Genomic DNA, 19,844 nt, shown 5'->3' with positions numbered 1-19,844 from the left:
TTTCAAGCATAGAAATTGCATCTCCAAAGGAGATATAAGGCTGCTATCTCACACCAAGAACAGAAGAAGGATTATTGGTGGAGGAGTATATATGAAGCGAAGTCTTATCCCTTTGCCAGGATTTTACATTAATATAGAAAATGGTAATACACATGATCGAAAGATATTTATTGTTATCAAACGTATATGCATGCGTGTAAGATTTACCAACATATGCGTGTCCCGTGGTGCTTTCGCTTTCTTGGAAGCATAATTTTTAAAGAGGGTTTGTGGAGTTTTTACTTTTCACGACTCTACAAAGTGTTCCCAATATATTTTCTTTTACCTGTGCCTCCTGGGGGGTTAAACCCCGATCTCATACACTTCTTTTTACCCTATGCCATCCTAGATCGCAGATAACCAACGTCCCAAACTTGGCAATTTGGTGAACAATTAATACTGTTATTATTTATAATGGTGTAGTTGAATAAGATAAAGGTTAGATTGTAATCTTATTGTGTGGTTCGTTGGGTTGAGAATATCAGAGTGTAATCTTATGGTAAATGGTATATGAATAAACTTATGCTTTTAGAGAATAAAATGATTAAAAAAGATTTAAAATAATTGAAAAATCATTTGATTGGAGCATTAAATTGGAGCATAACAGTAACCTATTTTATAGGTCTGAGAATTAAAATCATTCACAACGTTACGATAAATTCCTCGTTGCAGGTGAAGGGATAATGATTTATGAAGCGATCATGGGCCGGGTATGAGCGAAAAAATAAGGCCCGGCCCGGCCCATAGGCATGAAAGGAAGCAATTAGGGGTTGGAAACGCGTTACGGTTGTTGGCATGTCCACGAACTCCGTTAGTGGCGCGAGGAAAAACGAAAGAAAAAGTTATTATTGTTACTATTAGTCTTAAATTTAGTTGAAAACATGTAAAAAAGAGTTGGGAAAATGGAATACATTAGTGGCATATGACTATTTTTGGCGGTTTGGGGGCACATTTTTGTTGTTGATTCATCAAGTGGGAGTGGGACAAAACTTGGTCCAATTCTTCTGGCTTTTGTATTTCAGTATTAAAATTGGAAGGAAGCGTGTCTTCGGATCCCTTGACCACAAAATTGCGTCCGTACCAAACGAGTGCTCAACTCTTCCATTTTCGCGCGCACCATACTACGAGGATAGCCAAAACTCTGCGCCAAGCGCCAAGCGCCAACTGCTGCAGCCTTTCGCTCTTTCGTGTTACAATGTTGTTGTGAATTGTGGTTCGGGCATTTGCATCGACTCGCTCCGTCTTCTCCCTTCCGTTTCGATCGACAAAACTCATCGGGGAGGGGAGGCATTTTCGGGGAACATGTGGGTGTTCTATCTGATCTCCTTGCCTTTGACTTTGGGCATGGTGATCGTCACGCTCAAGTACTTTGCTAGCCCTTGGGTGCCTCGTTACGTCTTTCTTACAGTCGGATATACCTGGTTCTGTTCCCTCTCCATCATTATCCTCGTCCCGGCGGACATTTGGACGGTATGTTTCTAATCAATAATTTCTTGTTGATTGCGTTCATGTGATGCTGATTTTTTGTAGAATTGGACGCGAATCTGACAATGGGTTTGGTGAGATTTTAACTTGCCGTTGAAAGGAGATTTGGGAATTAGCTCACGTGATTAGGTTTTGTGTAATTATCTCATTTACTTTCTTCGATGGAGGTCTGAATGATAGGTTTCGATTTACTGTCTTCAAATTGGCACCTCTTCGTAAAGAATTCATCGCATGGTTTCGTAGGCACAATTTCATCCCTTCTGATTGATAATGGTGGTTTTTTTCAAAATCTTAGTTATTGTTGATAGCTCCAGATTTCTACTTTCATGGTCAATGATACCTATCCATCTATGGATTTATCTATATGTATTTATAGGGACAGACAGAATAGAAGCATATGCAAGCATATTAGATCAACTATTTGGTATTATTAGTTTTTGGCAGTCATACTTCCAGTTAGCTGGTTGTGGTCCTCGGTGCAATCTACTAGGGGTTCCCCTTTCCTGTATCGAAAGCACTACAAATTATTTATACAAAAAGATAACTGGAGATCATTTTGCATCCTCTTTTTAGCCAAGTTTTTTCTTTCTCTACGGAAATTTTAGTTGATTCGAGCAGCAATAATGTTCTTGATATTGATATCACTTGTTTATGTACAGGCCACAAGTCATCTGCCAGAGACTAGAGTAATTTCTTTCTTTTGGAGCTGGTCCTATTGGAGTACATTCTTACTTACCTGGTACACTCATTGTACACACACTTCTCACAGTATAAAATTGTAATGTAATCCTCATATTTTCAAATTCACATCTTCAACCAGGGCTGTGGTGCCACTTATCCAGGGTTTTGAAGATGCAGGAGACTTCACTGTGAAAGAAAAACTGAAGACCAGCATCCGTTATAACTTGGTCTTTTATTTGGTTGTTGGATCCATAGGTCTTTTTGGACTGATTCTCCTCATCACAATGCACAAGATTTGGTTAGTTATTGCATTAAAATCTTGGCTTTCATATACCCTCCTCCCCCAAGAAGAAAAATGTTAACAAAAAAAACCTATATCCAACAATGTTCATCAAATTTATATAATATACTAGAAAGTAAATTGGAGGAGTCTTCTCCACCAAAAGATAAAAAGTCTAATCTTTGTAATTGTCAAATACTATTGGTATATTATGTCATTTGGTTTTACAAGTGGGTGCCATTTGTTCCTTTGCTTTTTTTGAATTATTATAGTATTGAAAACTTTTGTGATTGAGATCAAATTCTTTTGCCTCTTTGTTAATAGGCATGGCGGTGTTCTGGGTTTTGCTATGGCCTGCTCAAATACATTTGGATTGGTAACAGGTGCATTTCTTCTCGGCTTTGGTCTGAGTGAAATTCCCAAGAGTATTTGGAGAAATGCCGATTGGACTACACGCCAAAAAGTTCTTTCCCATCAAATATCCAAGATGGCTGTTAAACTTGATGATGCTCATCAAGAACTCTCAAATGCTATCGTTGTAAGTGTTAGCCTCCCCCACTCCCCATGACACTCACAAATGGACAGAGAGAAAAAAACTAACTGAATGAAATCTTCCAAATCAGGAAGCTCCTCCCTCTTTCACACGTGCACAAGCAGATGCATGCAGAGGCACCCATAGAGGCACACCAATATGTTTATTATTAATTAGATTTGAGGTTTTTTCGTCATTTGTTCCATGATTGTTTCTGATTAACCCTCTTTATTCCGTGCATATGTGGTTGTGTCTTACTATTGATGTGCTTACTTAAAAAGTTTGATTTTTTATTTCTCTATTTAATCTCTGACATGATTTATTTTTCAAAGTCATACCTATACAATTGGACCATTTTTTATTAGGTTTGTTAGTTAACTGAGTTTTAGATCGAGGAGATTTTCATCTTCTCTATCTTATGTTTGGAAAATAATGTTAAATGAGTGATCCAGATATCAATTGGCCAATTTTACTTTGTGGTGAGTGTGTAATTGGAATTGCTATCTGGAAAAAGTAACTTCTTTCATCAAGACTTTTGAATGGTTGGACCTACACAAATAAAAATGACTTGATGGAAACTTGTGACAAGATTGGATTATTTTGTTGATTGGTGAACAAGAAGGAACAACCTAATTTTTACGATTTTTTATCTTCATTTATGTAATAGGTTGCTCAAGCAACATCTAAGCAGATGTCCAAACGCGATCCCCTGAGACCTTACATGAATGTCATTGACAACATGTTAACTCAATTGGTAAATTTATTTCATTAATTTCTTCACTTAGAAGACATCAGAATCTTAACCAGTGTTTTTACTGCACCATTTTCTTCCCATTGTCCGTTTTCAGTTTAGGGAAGATCCATCTTTCAAACCCCAAGGTGGAAGATTAGGAGAAAATGATATGGACTATGATACAGATGAAAAATCAATGGCAACGCTTAGGCGTCATCTTCGCAGAACAAGAGAGGAGTATTACCGGTATAAAAGGTATATATGAACTACTCACTCCTTTTTGGCCATTTCAGATTGGGAAGGTTTCTTGTATTTTTATGGTCGGGTGGGTAACTTGCTTTGGTAGTTCTTTTGAATCATTCTGTTAATTTTTCAATTTCTTCTTGAAAAGTTATTTTCTGCCCCCCCCCCCCCAAAGAAAAAAAAAAAAAACTCTCCTTCGTCAGTGCCTTTTAGTCTTATATAGGTAATAGGCCTGGCCTTCCATTTTCATAAGAATGGGTTATGGTTGCAAGAGAATAAATGGGGCGTAATTAATTCCATCACAACCTGCAGGATGCAAGAAGTGAATGTATCATTTGGTGCGCTGCATTAGTTTCAGGATACATGATATATTTGTTAAACTCAAAACACTTCTGCATGATGTTTTGCTTGGAATTTATGGTACAATATTCATTAGGAAGGCGGTTGAATTGATGATTGATTAAGTCTATGATTTTTGTCAGGAATATTATTAGGTGCATATTGGTCACTGTCAGAGAGTTTGTTGGGATGATATGGTTATTCATAGAGTGGGAGTTAGGAGAGTTGGAGGTTAGGCTAATAGTCAGTGAGTATTTGAAGTAGCTTGTAATTGGGACAGCAGGTGGAAGCTCTAAGAAACCTCATTTTTGGAGTACTTTCGTAATTTCATTACTAATATCAATTTGGTGCCAATTGAGTTTGTATCAAAGCTTAGTTCTTGGGAATGAATTGTGAACTCAGGAAATGATTGATGGATGTGGGAAATATATGAGCGTCAATCATAGACATGATGAATTTGGAAGCAACAACTTGAAACATTGAATATATATATATATACACACACACACAACTTGAAACATTGAATACATATATATTCATTTATGGTTGGGAGGGAGATAAATTATTAAGCTGTGGTCAAACCTGCTGGATAGTTGCATAAAAAAAAAGAAGCAACCATTAAAATATTAAGGCAATCAATTTCATTGGAGATTTCACATGATCCTGGGTTCAAATCACGATGAAGAAAAAAAGTGAGATGAATAACTGAGTTGTAGTTAGGCTATTATGTAGATTTGAGTTTTAGCAGGTTAGGTCGTAATGAATCAATAACATGGTTGGACAAGGATTTTGGTGAGAGTGGGATTGCACATTTTGTCAAAAATGAATTCAAGTTAGGTTAGAGGAATTAAAACTTATATCTTTTAAACCAAGATCACACAAACTTCATTGGAAGATAGTTTCTTGACAGTGTCAAAGCCAATGAATACTGTCTGGTGGAGCACCTAACTAACTAAGACCAATTTCTTCAACCAAGATCATAAACTTCATTGGAGTGCAGTTGCATGAACCAATAAGTTGAAAAATACTGGCTACTGGAGCAACTAACTATGAGACAAGGGAGAAAATTTGAAAGAAACTCTTTCAAGGATCTCAAAGAATGTGTGAGAAATATCACCTCTCCAGCGTCCACACAATCTCCGCAGAAGTATATTAAAAAAACATTACCTCTGCCACGTCAATTTAACCTCTTGAAACAAAGTCGGTAGCCCTATTTGCAAAACCTATCTGGTGGCATTATATTGGTATGAGCTGGTATCTATTGAGATTCATTACTTGACCTGCACCTTGAGGATGGGGTTTATTTTAGGGGCAAAGTAAGGATATGCTATATTGCTATGGGCATATTAGTTATTAGCTGGAGATGGTTAGAATGAACATAAATAAATAGTGTTTTTATAGGAGGTTTGACGAGTATTTCAAGTAGCTTGGAATTGAGAGAGTTGGGAGAGGCTTTAAAATCTCTTTTCTAAAATTTTAATTTTTCATCATTTCTGAACAAATATCAGTTTGATTTCTACCATTTTACTACTTCATGTGCGAGTTATTTTGTTAATGTAATAAATCTTGTTATCAACCACCCGTAGAATTGCATCTCCTTTTGTTAATTTCTACTTGCTGTATGAGCATGAATTGTTCATTTTGGATGTTTCCCCTTTTTGGATATCGTCATTGCTGCAAATGATTGTTTAAATTCTAGTTTGATAATTATTGTTATGCTTACCATGACAGTCATTCTGCTATTTACTATATGGATTCTCTTTTTACAAGCTTCCTCTGATTTTTACTTGCTTGGAGGAGAAAGAGTTTTTGGTTGCTGCCTGGTAGTTATCACCAGTTTGTTTCATACATTTCATGATCTTATTTGTTTTATGTAGCCAATATATGACCTACGTTATGAAGGCCCTTGAACTTGAAGACACAATAAAGAATTATGAACGACGCTCGTCAACTGGATGGTTTGCCTCTAATTATTAACTTTGGTGTTTTTATTTTAGCTTGTCTGCCTTCCAACACAGAAATTAACTCTTAACCTCCAGAATGGCCTTGTTAATTTTCAGGAAATATGTTTCAACCCTCAGACATGATCGAAATGGGAAGTTGGGGTTGATCTTCGATACACTTGGTATACATAAAATGCAACAGCTTCTTTTTTTCTTTATTGTTTTCTATCACATCACAAGAGATAGAGATTCCCATTGCATTAGATATCATTTTTTAGAATTATGAAACATGATTAAATGTTGACTTAGCAGTGTTTCTAGTAGGGCATCCTTTACAAGTATTGACCTTGGTTGCTAATATTATGAACTGTGTGTTCTTGTTTGTTGTAGTCAAGAATTCCATTTTCTTTTTCTTGATATCTGTGAGTGCCCAAACAAGCTTTCACACACGGACCCACCTCAACCAATCTCATGAGACAATTGCCCATTGTATTATATTTGGTTACCCAGGAAACTTATATTATATTAAATCGTCGATAGGTGGCTACCATGATTTGAATTAGTTTCCTCTAAGCTGTTTATTATTTACATTGCTTCATAGTGGTTAGTCATGAGTTCCGTTTTGAAGATTGCTTGTAGGTTAATTGCTTACTTTAAGAACCTTAAAGGAGTTTGAGAGATTTCTTACTTTGAATAGGTGCATCATATTATTAGAAGCTTGCACAGTTGTATAGTGTGGCCACTTAAAATTGTCGAAAAAAATATTTGTTTCATCTAACACCTAGGATTAGGTAGGCTTGTAGAAAATAAATCGTGTTGTGGTGAAAGGTCAAATTCTTGCTTTGCCCATTTTGAGCAACCATTTGTTATGGTGGCTGAGAGACCTTTGGAGTGGGAATCAGAGTGGTCATTGGCACCCCACTGCATTTGTATGAAGGTTCAGTCAATGGGCAAGGACAGCCTTGATGCATGGAAGGAAACCTATGGAAATAGTACTTGCCATTCAGAAATGGGATCCTTATTACGGCAGGGGTTTGCACAAAGTCTAAACTTTTTGCTCAAATTGTTGGGGCAGGATGCCTCTAAATGGATGTTCAAGCTCCTTGGCTATTATGAATTAAGATTCAATAAAAATCTTGGATTGAGAATAAGGTGGCCTTTCTCGTTTGGGTGGTCCTCCAAGATACATTCTTATTCAAAATGAACTAAAAAATAGAAACTCAACACTAAGAAATTAGAAACTCAACTTGTTCTTATTTAAAATGAACTAAAAAATAGAAACTCAACACTAAAAAATTAAAAACTCAACACTAAAAAATTAGAAACTCAACTTGTAGCCTAACTGGATTTCGAATGGGACGAAATATTTATTACTTAAAAAGGATGGTTGGTACCTTGGTGACTTGATACCTAGAAAGGCATCGTGTATGGCTAAAGCTTCTGGGTGCTTACCATTCCAGTCTTATGGTATGGGCAACCATGAGCGGGTTACATAGCACATTTCTGCAACTATGTCTGATATACCGATGGATTAATCATTGACAATAGCTCCATTGAGATTGTTGTATGTCCCAACTATACTAAGAAGAGGGTAGATTATGACCCCATGTGTAGACAGATAGAATGCGACACGGGAGTGACACCTATTGATGCGATCGAGAGGACGATATATCATCCAACACACCAAAAAGAGTGTGCAGTAAAGCCAAACAGAGGCATAAACAAGTTTGGAGTCAACGGGGAGACAAGAGTATTAGAGACCGGCTCGACAAGGGCCGGGTAGGGCCTCGGGCCATAATCTCAAAAGTCGGGGTTTCGGGATGAGTTTCAACATATGGCTTTGGAGTTAAGTCCGTCTATATGAAAGATGAAAACTCAACAAATTTGGTGTGAATTGAACTCGCGACGAATGCTCCAATGCAACCGTATAACTACTCGTGAAAATCATGTCTACTTCTACAACACCAAAAATGCCTCAAAATGTACTATAGGGGGAGACATGGTGTCAGCTCTCCACCACCCCTAAGCCTTGTGGTCTAAGTGAGCTACCCTGTGGCACATATGTGTATCACAACGTGGACAAGTGTTGGCCTAGAGTAGAGGCATGGTCGAGTTGAAGGACTTGGCCTAGAGTAGAGACAAGTCGGCTAGAGTCACGAACAAGTGAACATGTCTGCACAGGCAGCGTGTATGGGCAAACGAGCTTAGTTTCCACATGAGTTGTGTTCATTCGGCGAGAAGGAGAATCTCGTCTAAGGTCTGATGAAACTGCAAAGCCGAGCAAAAAATTGAAATGAGGCTCGAGTTTCCCTTAAGGCTTGCCATGAGCGCTGCACATCTACCTATTCCTTCCCTCCACTAGGTGGGAAACATAACGTTGACCTTGTTGAAGGCTACCCTGCTTTGAAGTTAAGGATGCTTTTGGAGTGGTGGATCATGGATGATATGTGATCCCATTGTGTCCTTACGTCAGTGACATTTTCTCGCAGCTAAGTTTGATGGTTAAGATTTTTAACAGAGGAGTGCAGTTTCGTAGGTTTTCATTTTCCATCATATCAAATGGTGACAAGATCTTATTAAGTTTGTGTTGCCAAAGAACTCTTCTAAGTGAACGAAACATTTTTTAAAACGACCCCCTCCTTTCAGATGGTAAGTTCCAGGTCATGAACCAATTTGGAAGCATATCTAAAGTGCATCACTTCCTATAAACCAATATAGTAAACACATTCAATTTATTAAGCCGAACTTTGGTACCAAACTTAGCAGCCGTACTTTTTTACTACTGAAATTATTCCTTTTCAGGATTATTTATGGCTGTGATTCAGCAGTGTTTATTTGTTGGGAAAGATCAGTTACACCTATTGGCGTAGTAGATCAGACTTATATTCTAGAGGAACTTGAGATATTTGTTGTTTTCAATGTCAAATGAACAAATATTTCCGATAAAAGGAAGTGAATTGAATCTTGAGGCCTTGGACTTGGTGTTCTTGAAGTTGCAATCCTATCAATAATGTTCCCTTGTACAATGTTCAAGTGAGAAACTTGAGCCATGTTTTTATGGCCCTTTCCTATGGGAATTAAGGAAGGTAGTGTGGTTTGTTAACGTAGTCTACCAGTTCAAGGGCTATTGATGCAGTATCATATGTCTTCCAACTTCATTTGACTCATGACTCCTCAGTTGAAGGCAGGCCTCTTTCCCAGCATCTCAACTCTAATATGAGAATTGCTTGTCGAATAAAGAAATGTATCATGGTAGTGCATCTCAATCAAATCAAATGGGGTGGTAATACTGGTTTTGTGGAAAATACTTGTTGAGGGCATTTTGGTGCTTTTAACTAATAGTTGTTGTATGTAACATTAAGGAGGTAGCTAAAAGGGTGAGGTTAGTTAGATTCGATACATAAATAGAAGAGGGGCAGGAAGGAATTTGTTGCATTTGATAGTCAATGGGGAGTGAATGAGACACTCGAGTTCCCATCATTCTCACTGCTAGAATTTCTTCTCAGTGGCAAGCTTTTGTAATTCTCGAGTATATTTCCATTTTGTTTAGTGGTTTTTATTCTTTGTTTTGCTTTACCTCCGAACCCTATATGTACATGTTTTTTTTTTTTTAAATGAACATAAATAATTTACATTTCAAATTGCACATCAATATGGACATGTCTGACATTGCCACTGTAAAAGGTACTCTCAATGCTTGTTAGCTTGTAACTATTTGTTCTGTTTAATTAGTAATCATGCAACAGTAAAATGTTTTTATTTTTTTGCTCTAAATCCTAAATAATGAACATTTATATGTGGTGGTCTGCAGAATTTATGTGGCGGTGCATCCTCAGAAAGCATCTTCAGAAAGTCTTGGCAGTTGTGCTTGGTATCATGTCCGCTGCAATTCTATTAGCTGAGGCCACCCTGTTACCGAGTGTCGATTTATCACTTTTCTCAATGCTTATTAAATTGGTCGGACAAGAGGAGGTGCTTGTGCAGGTATAATATCATCACACTTAACGAGGCAATTGCATTGTGCATATATTTCATTATGTGATTGTCAGGACATTCAGTTAAACTGGATATGCAAATCGATGTTTATGCATATTTTGTTTATTATGCACAACTCAGTCCCATGAGGTTCTGTCATTGAACGCACTATGGGCGAAAAGTGCTTTTCCTGGAGGGTCTTTGGGATAAAAAATTGGAAAGAAACATATTTCTTTAACCACGTTCAATTTTCAAACAGGTGATAAAAACTGAATTAGGCAGAATGGCCTTGACTCGACTGTCATTAGTTTTGACTTGCCAGCCTCGTTATTTAATTACAAGTTAGACAGCTGTTAAAACCTAGCTGTCGTGACCCCCATATAAATGAGAGAAAAGTAGGTTAAATTATCTCTATACTGGATCAAACTAAAAATATTTTAACATTTCTCAGTATGATGTAAACCCATCTATCTGGGACTACTCAAAAGATATTTATGATAAGAACATATTGTGGAATCTGTTTTGGATTTTCAGTTCTTTTTTCTTCTTTTTAAGTGAACTTGCAATCTTCCTACTGTAATTCTGGAAGCTAATTTCTTTCTTCAGTTTTTCCTGAAAATTTACTTATTCAGTTTAGGATGAATATCCTCATTATCTGAAATTACCTGTTCATTTTCTCCCTGCTGGAAATTTTCCGGTTTGGTGGATTCTTGTTTGCTTCTCTAAGACTTCTCTGCTGATTTTCAAATTTATTTACTTTTTTTACAGGCCTTTGCTTTTGTTCCATTGATGTATATGTGTGTGTGCACGTATTATTCTTTATTCAAGTTTGGAACTTTGATGTTCTATTCATTAACCCCAAGGCAAACAAGCTCTGTGAACTTGCTATTAATTTGTTCGTAAGTATTTCACTTTAGCTATTAAATCTTTTTGGAAATTTGGCTATTCTTCTTTATGACTGAGTTAAGTACTCATGTAATGTTCATTCCTTTACTAGAATGGTTGCCAGATATGCTCCACCAATTTCATTCAACTTTCTCAATCTCATTCGTCTTGGTGGGAACGTGAAAACTGTTTTTGAAAAGGTAATTATTATTATTATCATTATGATTTTATTACTGCAATGTTTCTTTGCAGTTGTGATTTAATTTTGGTGCGTGAGGTCTCTCCTCTTTGTTGTTTTTCTTCATCACCTACTATTCTTAGTCCATGTGACGTTGTATTTTCACCTCCTCGGTGCTTTATAATTCTAACGCTAATCCATAAGATCTTTGTTGACTTCATTGTGCAATTTTAATGGCAGAGGATGGGTAAAATTGATGATGCCGTCCCTTTCTTCGGGAAAGATTTTAATAGGATCTACCCGCTTATTATGGTTGTCTACACCATTTTGGTTGCCAGCAATTTCTTTAACCGGGTTATTGATTTCCTCGGAAGCTGGAAGAGATTTAAATTTCAGTCAGAGGTAGATGATGTGGATGGATTTGACCCTTCAGGAGTAATTATATTGCAGAAAGGTAGTTGTTGGATAATATTAGCGGCTTTCTTTTCCAGATGAGCTGTGATATTTTTATGAATGATTTAGTCAGGTCCTTATTTGCTCGTTATCTCATTCTAGTTTAATATGTTGTTTCCTAATTGTCCCAGAACGATCTTGGCTTGAACAAGGGCGCATGGTTGGTGAGAACGTTATTCCATTAGCTAGGAATTTCAACAGCATAGATTTGGAGTCTGGCAGCAGCAATAGCACAGTATGTACATTTTCCATAACCATTTCTTTCTGAGGCATTCTTTATGCAATTGTGAACTATATTTAGATGTGGTGGTGATACTATGTTTAGGAGACATTGAAATCCGCACAATATTCAGTATAGGAGATTTATTTTCGTTGGTGACCCCTCTTTCTGTAAATGTATCTAGGATTTGCTTGATGTCAAAGCGAAGGCAAGAAACAATCTAAGAAATGAAGACATGAATGGAAATTCGTCAAAATCTTCAGTTGATGAGGGTCGGAAATATGGTTCGAGCAGAGAAGCCATGAGCAACAAGTATGCAGTTATTAGAGAGCAAATTATACAATCATCATTAAACACAAAGCCAGTGGCGAACATTGCTTCTGCCAAGGTTACCTTACTTGATACAGTAGATGGCGAATCTAGCAGTACCAGTGAAAATACAACGTCTGGTTTGGCCTCAAAGTGGGAATCAATGAAGATGGGTTTCCAAAACTTCAAGGCTAATATAGGAACCAAAAAGTTTCTTCCGTTGTCACAAATTCAAGAAACAAAATCTCTCCCTCGCCTTGATTCATCTCAGTCTCTTGATGAGATCTTCCAAAGATTGAAACAGCCATCGGATCAGGGAGGTTATAGCGACGAGGACGATGGGATGGAAATTAAGAGCTCCGGCAGGGAAATAGAATTTGAGTGATTGAGGCCAACTCTATAACAACCATTTTTTCTCTTTAGGTTTAAGAATTAAAGAATGCTGGTCCTATAGGCCCTTGGTGCCAGTTGAGTTTGTTTACTTGCAGTTGGATCATCCCGCATCTGAACACATATTTGGAACGTTATCCTGCTATACTGACTCAGACGTATATACTACATACGTATATAAGCTGACTGGTTGGGAAGAAAACTGGAGGATTGAGGTACGCTCACTAACTGGTCAAACAACCATGGTCGTGAAATTCACAGAGGTCGCAACTGCAAAGGTTTGTGTCTTGGCTGCATCAGCATGGCTTTGATTCTCTGAGTGTTGCTTCAGAACACACAGATGTCATACGATAATTTTATATTGTATATCTTTTTCTGGTATTTTGATATTGATGTCCGAATGTAATTGGAAGCTTAGGAAATGAAGGTTGAAATTCTAGATACGGAAGAACTTTGAAGGGAACAGTTTTCTGATATTTTGATATTTTCCGTGAAGCTGCATCTTTCATATGGTTTAAATGACTCGTTGTATAAGTCAAACATTGCCGCTCTCAGTGGAGACAAAAAAAGAGAAAAGTCGGTCACTGCCGAAGGATCTTAGTTGTTTTTTTTGATATGTGATCTCAATTGTCCATTGCATTCCCCCGTGAACCTCTCTTTCTTCAAAGGGGAGAAACTTTCTTAGCGAAACTGGTCGAGGAGGGCCGCGACAAGTTCAACCTTGAGTCGTTTTCATGGAAGTTCTATATGAATAAAACCTCATCAAACAGTTATCGAGACTGCTTCAATCACTTTTGACGAACTTTGAAGGAAGAGAAAATCCAAGATTGTAGGAGACGGAAATAGGAACTTGAATATAAGAAACCAAAGACATTATTAAAGACAAAAATGTAAAGTAAATGGAAAAGGAATCCAAGAAAAGTTGATACGTAAAAAATAAAAAGAGCCCCATAAAAGATTAAAAGTAGAGAACACTGAGTAATTAAAAATCAAGGAAATTAGAGTACAACTGTAGAAGTATAAAAAGGAGTGCAAAGAAAACTAGGATAGCCACTGAAAAAACTACAGTGATTTTCATGGAAAAGCTGGCATTATAATTTTGATGGAAAAGTGATATGAAATTGAAGGGATTAGGATAAAGGAAATAGGGAAATTAAAAGGAAGTGGAAAATGGAAAGCAAGTTGAGAAATGAAAGGGCCCCAGCAGGCTGCAATGGGGAAGTGGTAGGTGAGTGATGAAATGAAGCGTTGCTTAATGGATAGGAAGGGGCGGCATCTTCCGGTTCTTAAGGACGAAAGAAAGTGTGTTGAATGTTGATGATGATGATGATGAGTTGAGAGTTGGGAAAGCTCACTCTGTACAGCGACCCGACACGACACAGAAATGGACAACCTTCGAAATGACTCTCTTTTCCTTCGTAGCCTCCCAAAAAGCAGACCCTCGTGTATATTTATCAATGTAGGTCCAACAACACATCCACATCTCCTTCCACTTTTCTAACCCTCCCATGCATACCCTTATTCTGCCTTCTTCCAGATTTCTCGAAAAATCTCGTTCCATAGTTAAACAATGTGACTGACCGTTTTATACAAGACGACGAGTCAAAGACTAGAAATTGGAGGCCTCTGTTGGGGTTGAGTTAGAACCAAATGTATTGTAATATTAGAAGTTATAAAGACAAAGCACAAGTGGGAGTGTGGGACACCTCGTGGGAGCACCCCATACTACACGCTAACTCACAATTTTCCATGGAAATAACCGAAGATGCCTTTTGGGATTTGTGCTCCAACCTTTTTTTTTTTTTTTTTTTTTTTTTTTTTTTTTTTGGAAAAAGTATGATCTATAATTTAACCTAACTTTCTATCAGTCCAGAGGTTTCTATATCAATCTATTTTGGCTTTAATTTAGTAATAGTATTTCAAATGGCAAAAGAAGATCATAATTTTTAAATCGGAACATTTAAAAGTATTTCAATAGATCTACATTAAGAACCCGTGTAGTTAAATTTGTCACACCATCAAACATCAAAATCTTATATTAAATTAACTCATAATGAGATGATGACTTCACTACTGAAGCACCAAATTTTGAGAAATGAAGCCTAAAATAGATGTGCACAGTTTTTCACTTTTCAGAATGAAAACGGCAAACAAATCTAGTTGTCTTTTATGAAAAGAGAGGGTCCATCTGTAGCCTATGGAAGAGGAACCAACCCAACCCCAGTTAGACAGATAGATGATATAAATTTTAAATTTTTTTTGCAACATTTCTATCATATATTTATCGACGTAAAACTATACATCAAATCATAGTGGTTCTCTCGAATAATTTGTTCGTGCTGACAAGGGGCAATGACCCTACTTTTGTTATCAAATCAATGGGCTAAGGGCATGGGGCCCTATGCCTTACTCCTCTCTCTCTCTCTATATATATTTTTGTTTGGTCGGTTGTCGTGTTCAAAGTTTAAATGCAGTTGTGCAGATCACTGTTGGTGTTCATATGTATCCAAATGAATAACATTTCAACTTGATTATTATTAATTCTATTTAATTTATGTATTAAACCAAATTAAGCTTTTATTTTGGACTTCCTGCAATGTGTCGCGTCATTTCCCCCACCACATATTATATTAAATTACAAAAATCAAACTCAGTTTTCAATAGAGTTGAAAACGGGACGGCCCGACCATTTCATTTCCGTTCTCATCTCTTTCATACATACATACATACATACATGCATGCATACATATATATATATATATATATATATATATATAGAGAGAGAGAGAGAGAGAGAGAGAGATATTAAAATTGAAATCACATCAATTTTAATTTCTGAAACCAAATCCAAAGTTTCTTTCATAAGATATTCTTACTATCCTGAGAAAGGGAAAAATAATATAAATTATGATTACCTTATGAAAAATAAAAACTAATTGGCCCTTGCTTGCAGCGATTAGCTAATTAGAATGATTTTATATTTATAAATCAGTGGAGTGATGTAAATTTAATTTCGTACAGAAATGGTTTTAATTAATTTATAATGTATTTTAATCTTTATGTTGACAAATGATGCAACATTTAATTAATAAATTAAAAATATATATTTTCCGAAAAAGAATTAATAACGGTGTCGCTTTTGGTACATCAGACTTATTAATTTGAGCTATGTCATATTCATTTTAATTAGTCATATTCATCTTATCTAATTCTTAAATAAGAACTGCACTGTTTCTTATTCTGAGTGAGTAGCCGTAATATTAGACTTGTTCTGGGTTTTACAACTGGATTAGAATTTTGAAAAATATAAATTCAAAATAACAATAATAATGGTTTATTTATTTATTTATTTATTTATTTTTGATGGACAGGTGTGGAAGTATTTGTGAGTTGAGGTGTCAGGTTTGAATGAAATAAAAGTCAAAAGCGAAGTGATGAATGTTTGGTGAGCTTTTCCGGCACTGTTCTGCTTACCTGCATTTCAGTGTAATATAGTTGGAATAAGGAAGGACGAGAACGAAGATGGGATTGGGGAGACCAGAGGACGGTCGCCGGAGCTTGGTCACCGGTGAGAACAAGGAGGCAGGGTAAGGGATGAGAGAGAGAGAGAAAAGTTGGCCAAAAATAGAAAGTTAACAAAAACATCAAAAAATATTCGGGACAGCGACACAAAAAATAGATTATTGGAAACTTTAAGAACTAAAACATGGAGTTTTAGAATTTAAATATAGTTTTTTCATAAAATATGGAGTTTATTTATTTATTTTTGGTATAAAAACTCGGAGATGACGTGGAAAGTGTTGGTTGGTTGCATGAATTTAATCGGAATGCGGGGATCCGAGCCCCTGCAGATTTCTGAATACAAGACCCAGTGGATTTATTAGTGAATAAAGATAGGGTAAATGAAATTAATAATGAATAACTTAGTAGGGAAAAGAAAACTTACTAGGGTTGGTTGCCATGGAAAGGGAGAGAGTATTTGAAAAAACTTTATTTTAAAAACATGTTCAATTTGTTAAATTGAGAAGGAAGGGGCGAAAGAACCAGGAAGTGGGCTTCTAGAAGAAGGGGATGTACACGTGTCTTTTAAAATGGATGGGGTTACTGTCGGCTGCTCCTGCAACTCTGACGAGTGGGTCCCATGCGAACTCATATGAATAAATAAATAAATAAATAAATCTTAAAAGAGTAGGGTGTCTAGAAGTGGGCCCCCCACGCTGGTCGACGTGGAGTCGGAATCTGCATTATCTTTAATCCACTCATAATACATCAACCTAAAACAAAAACAATATATAATGAGGAAAAATAAATAAATAACGAAATGGGAAATGTTAGCTTTAGATGTGAACGAGGGTGAGATGGGAATTAACCGCACTCGTTGTTTTAAAAAGTTGGACCAAAAGAAAAGCTCTTTTTTTTCATCATCCAATCATAGGTCTCTTCTTTTTAAGCCACTCTCTTCAATCCCTTGGTTTTCTTTTTCTTTTTCTTTTTCATATATTAATTAATTAATTAATTAATTAATTAATTAATTTTCAAAATATTCACCAAAGATGGATTTAATTTAGTGAAGTACAAATATTATAGGAATCTAGGGCATAAAAATGGTTTAGAAATGAAAGGGGGGAAAAAGCCCAAGGGAATCATTATTTGTTCATTACAACATTTGTTCTTTCTAATCATCCCACCCACCATCAATCTTTACAGCTTCACTCCAATCAACACTCTGAGCCGCCACCTGTTCCCTCTCCGACCAATCCCACCGTGCCAATTCCCACGCTAGATTTCACTCTCATGATTGGAATTGCTTTTAGTTCCACTCATCGGGGCAGTACCAATGCATAGACGGCGCTTGTTCATCGGAGAACAAATCACAGCTCTCTTCTCCGCTGAAGAAATTGTACTCTTCGATTTTCACGTATTGTTGTGCATTATTATAAGCTGCTGCCTTTTGATACGGGAACCAGTTCAAAGACGACGTCGGAGACGACAGAATTTGCTGTTTGCTTTGGAGCATCCCGGCGGCCGTGGACGATACGACGGCGTTTGGGCTGTTGTCTTCGTTTAATATGGCGCTTGAGTCGCTGTCCGATGACCCATCTTTAAAATCAGGGAACAACGATACTTTAACTCTTTGTTCGTCCCCATCCTCGGCGCTTGCTATTCTGAAGCTCTCGTAGTTGAAGTCGTCGGAATGATCCGAAGAAACAGGAAGAGGAACATGATCCACCGAAAGATGATTGTTCGTCTGCTCAATAAGTAAATTGCCCGATTCTGGCACGAAAATCTCTTCCTTCACTGATAAATGCCTCTCTGTCTTCTCTTCCTCGAGCTTCAATTTCAATTCTTTAATCTATAAAACAGAGACAGGTGAATTGGGGGAAAAACAAAACTTCAACATTTAGAACAAAAACTCTCTGGGATTTTACAATTATCGACCTCTTTGAGCAGACCATCATTGTCCTTCTGAAGGGTATCGAAACTACGCTTGAGAGTTTCGTAATTGGCTTTCAGAAGCCCATAATCTCTCTCCAGTTGCTTAGTTTTCCATCGGGCTCTACGGTTTTGGAACCATACAGCAACTTGCCTTGGCTGCAGGCCAAGTTCTAGAGCAAGCTTCACTTTCCTATCTGGTTCCAGCTTGTTTTCAATCTCGAATGTTTTCTCCAAGGCCTTAACTTGATCAACACTGAGTCTCCTTTTCTTCTCTCCCACATGACACTGTTCTTCCATGGAGCCTTCTTCGTCCAACCCGTCCAACATCGACTGAAATTCCCTGCCATAAACATGGCTGTTCCTCGGACTCTGTTCATCTGCAAGCAAGAGCGTGTTTCGTAAAGATTCCTGCGAGTTATTGGGTTTTAACAAGAGACAAGAAAGAAAAGAAAAGAAAAGAAAAATTCACATGGGGGTGTCGGGAAAATGGAAATTAAGCAGCAGAAGAAGAATAAAGAAATGAAGATATATAAAACAAAATTGTTGATTATATTTAAACCTGAAGTAGGACACACAGACATCAGAGCGCCCAACGAATCTGAGCTGCCATGTCTCTTCATGACGGAAGAGATTAAAAAAAACAGCTCCCAAAATATGATGAGATCCTTGTATTCAAGTGAACCCTAAAAGCTTGGAGGCGTGATTTGTTAGAAGCGTAGCGAGGGATTGTTAGGAACTGAAAGAGTGGTTCAAAGTAGCAGAAAGGAATAGAGTTGTAGGAAGAAGCAGAGGACGTTCCAGATGTGAAACAAGGCCGACTCTGTACAAGTTCCCAGTTACTTCCCCTGTTTCCCCTGGATCTTTCTTGGTCTTCGATTCTCCTTCCTTCTCTGAACCCATCAAAAGAAAAGTCCAGAAAACAAAACCCAATTCCAATCGATCCTCAAAATGGAAACAAAAATATCAAAATCCAACCCAGCCCGCAGAAGAAGAAGAAGATGATGATGATGATCGATTGCCCAAAATGATATTTTTCTCTCGTTCTCTCTCTTGTTTCTCTCTCTACTGCATTATTAGAGATCGTGGGTTGAGGGAGAAGCTCTAGAAAATGAAATAGGAGGAGGAGGAGGAGGAGGAGGAGAGGGGGAGTGTGCAGCTCAATTACGATTAGTCTAATACTTTCTCTGTCTTTAAATAATCCAACTCGTGTCAGAAAGTAGGGTTGGAATCTAACTAGGGTTGGGTTCACTGCGGTTTGCCAGAACCAAATTCATCTCAAATTCACGCCAAATGCAAATTACGGCCACCGTCTATCGCGAGTGGAACCACCCCCCGCGCTTATTGACCGTACTTTTGAAACGGATTTATAAGGACAATTTTGGAATTAACAAAAAAAAAAAAAAAAAAAAAAAAAAAAAAAAAAAAAAAAAAAAAAAAAAAAAAAAAAAAAAAAAAAAAAAAAAAAAAAAAAAAAAAAATCTGTTCTTGATACTTTGTCTGTGCAGTTGGAGCAGCCTATAGTTTTAAATAATCAAAATTTCTATAATTATTAAATATGAAAATGTTGTCTCCTATTTATTAATTATTAAGTATTAGATTAGTTGTTCGAATCATTTCAACTCCGTTAAGTAATCATCTTTTTTCTTTTTTATAATTAAGTTTATAAAACATTTTCATTAATAACTTTTATTTATGGGATTCAAATAAATGTTAAGTATTTATT

General features: G+C 36.9%; 3 protein-coding genes across 4 annotated transcripts in view; 1 reads left to right on the top strand and 2 right to left on the bottom strand.

Moving 5' to 3' along the window:
• Positions 1-19,844, bottom strand: part of LOC111478507 (vegetative cell wall protein gp1-like) — a 446,768-nt gene that overhangs the window by 407,626 nt on the left and 19,298 nt on the right. The gene's annotated exons all lie outside the window — the stretch shown is intronic.
• LOC111478416 (LMBR1 domain-containing protein 2 homolog A-like) lies at positions 1,011-13,280 on the top strand. The gene is made up of 14 exons (XM_023122660.1): positions 1,011-1,509; positions 2,184-2,263; positions 2,345-2,503; positions 2,810-3,023; positions 3,685-3,771; positions 3,866-4,005; positions 6,210-6,290; positions 6,393-6,457; positions 10,087-10,259; positions 11,019-11,149; positions 11,248-11,335; positions 11,554-11,767; positions 11,898-12,001; positions 12,171-13,280. Exons 1-14 carry the CDS (start codon positions 1,342-1,344, stop codon positions 12,678-12,680), a joined length of 2,214 nt encoding a protein of 737 aa, XP_022978428.1. The 5' UTR covers positions 1,011-1,341; the 3' UTR covers positions 12,681-13,280.
• Positions 17,317-19,296, bottom strand: LOC111478482 (homeobox-leucine zipper protein ATHB-6-like). Of its 2 annotated transcripts, none has more exons than XM_023122760.1 (3): positions 18,681-19,296; positions 18,125-18,529; positions 17,317-18,038 (listed from the first exon to the last, which is right to left on the bottom strand). In XM_023122760.1, exons 2-3 carry the CDS (start codon positions 18,446-18,448, stop codon positions 17,496-17,498), a joined length of 867 nt encoding a protein of 288 aa, XP_022978528.1. In that variant the 5' UTR covers positions 18,449-18,529; positions 18,681-19,296; the 3' UTR covers positions 17,317-17,495. The 2 variants fall into 2 exon arrangements, with proteins under 2 accessions (XP_022978528.1, XP_022978526.1); XM_023122758.1 differs by having other exon boundaries at positions 18,125-18,498; positions 18,681-19,295.

The sequence above is a fragment of the Cucurbita maxima genome, unplaced genomic scaffold (assembly GCF_002738345.1).
Source record: "Cucurbita maxima cultivar Rimu unplaced genomic scaffold, Cmax_1.0 Cma_Scf00004, whole genome shotgun sequence".
Lineage (NCBI taxonomy): Eukaryota > Viridiplantae > Streptophyta > Magnoliopsida > Cucurbitales > Cucurbitaceae > Cucurbita > Cucurbita maxima.
This window is presented reverse-complemented; position numbering and strand designations above follow the sequence as displayed.

Bases quoted from the DNA above. Each gene is read 5' to 3' on its own strand.
- LOC111478416 (XM_023122660.1), top strand. From the start codon at position 1,342: ATGTGGGTGTTCTATCTGATCTCCTTGCCTTTGACTTTGGGCATGGTG. The intron at 2,264-2,344 runs GTACACTCATTG...ATCTTCAACCAG, and splicing joins AGTACATTCTTACTTACCTG to GGCTGTGGTGCCACTTATCC. The intron at 3,024-3,684 runs GTAAGTGTTAGC...TTTATGTAATAG, and splicing joins AACTCTCAAATGCTATCGTT to GTTGCTCAAGCAACATCTAA.
- LOC111478482 (XM_023122758.1), bottom strand. From the start codon at position 18,741: ATGAAGAGACATGGCAGCTCAGATTCGTTGGGCGCTCTGATGTCTGTG. The intron at 18,499-18,680 runs GTTTAAATATAA...TCTTGCTTGCAG, and splicing joins GTCTGTGTGTCCTACTTCAG to ATGAACAGAGTCCGAGGAAC. The intron at 18,039-18,124 runs GTCGATAATTGT...TCTGTTTTATAG, and splicing joins ATGATGGTCTGCTCAAAGAG to ATTAAAGAATTGAAATTGAA.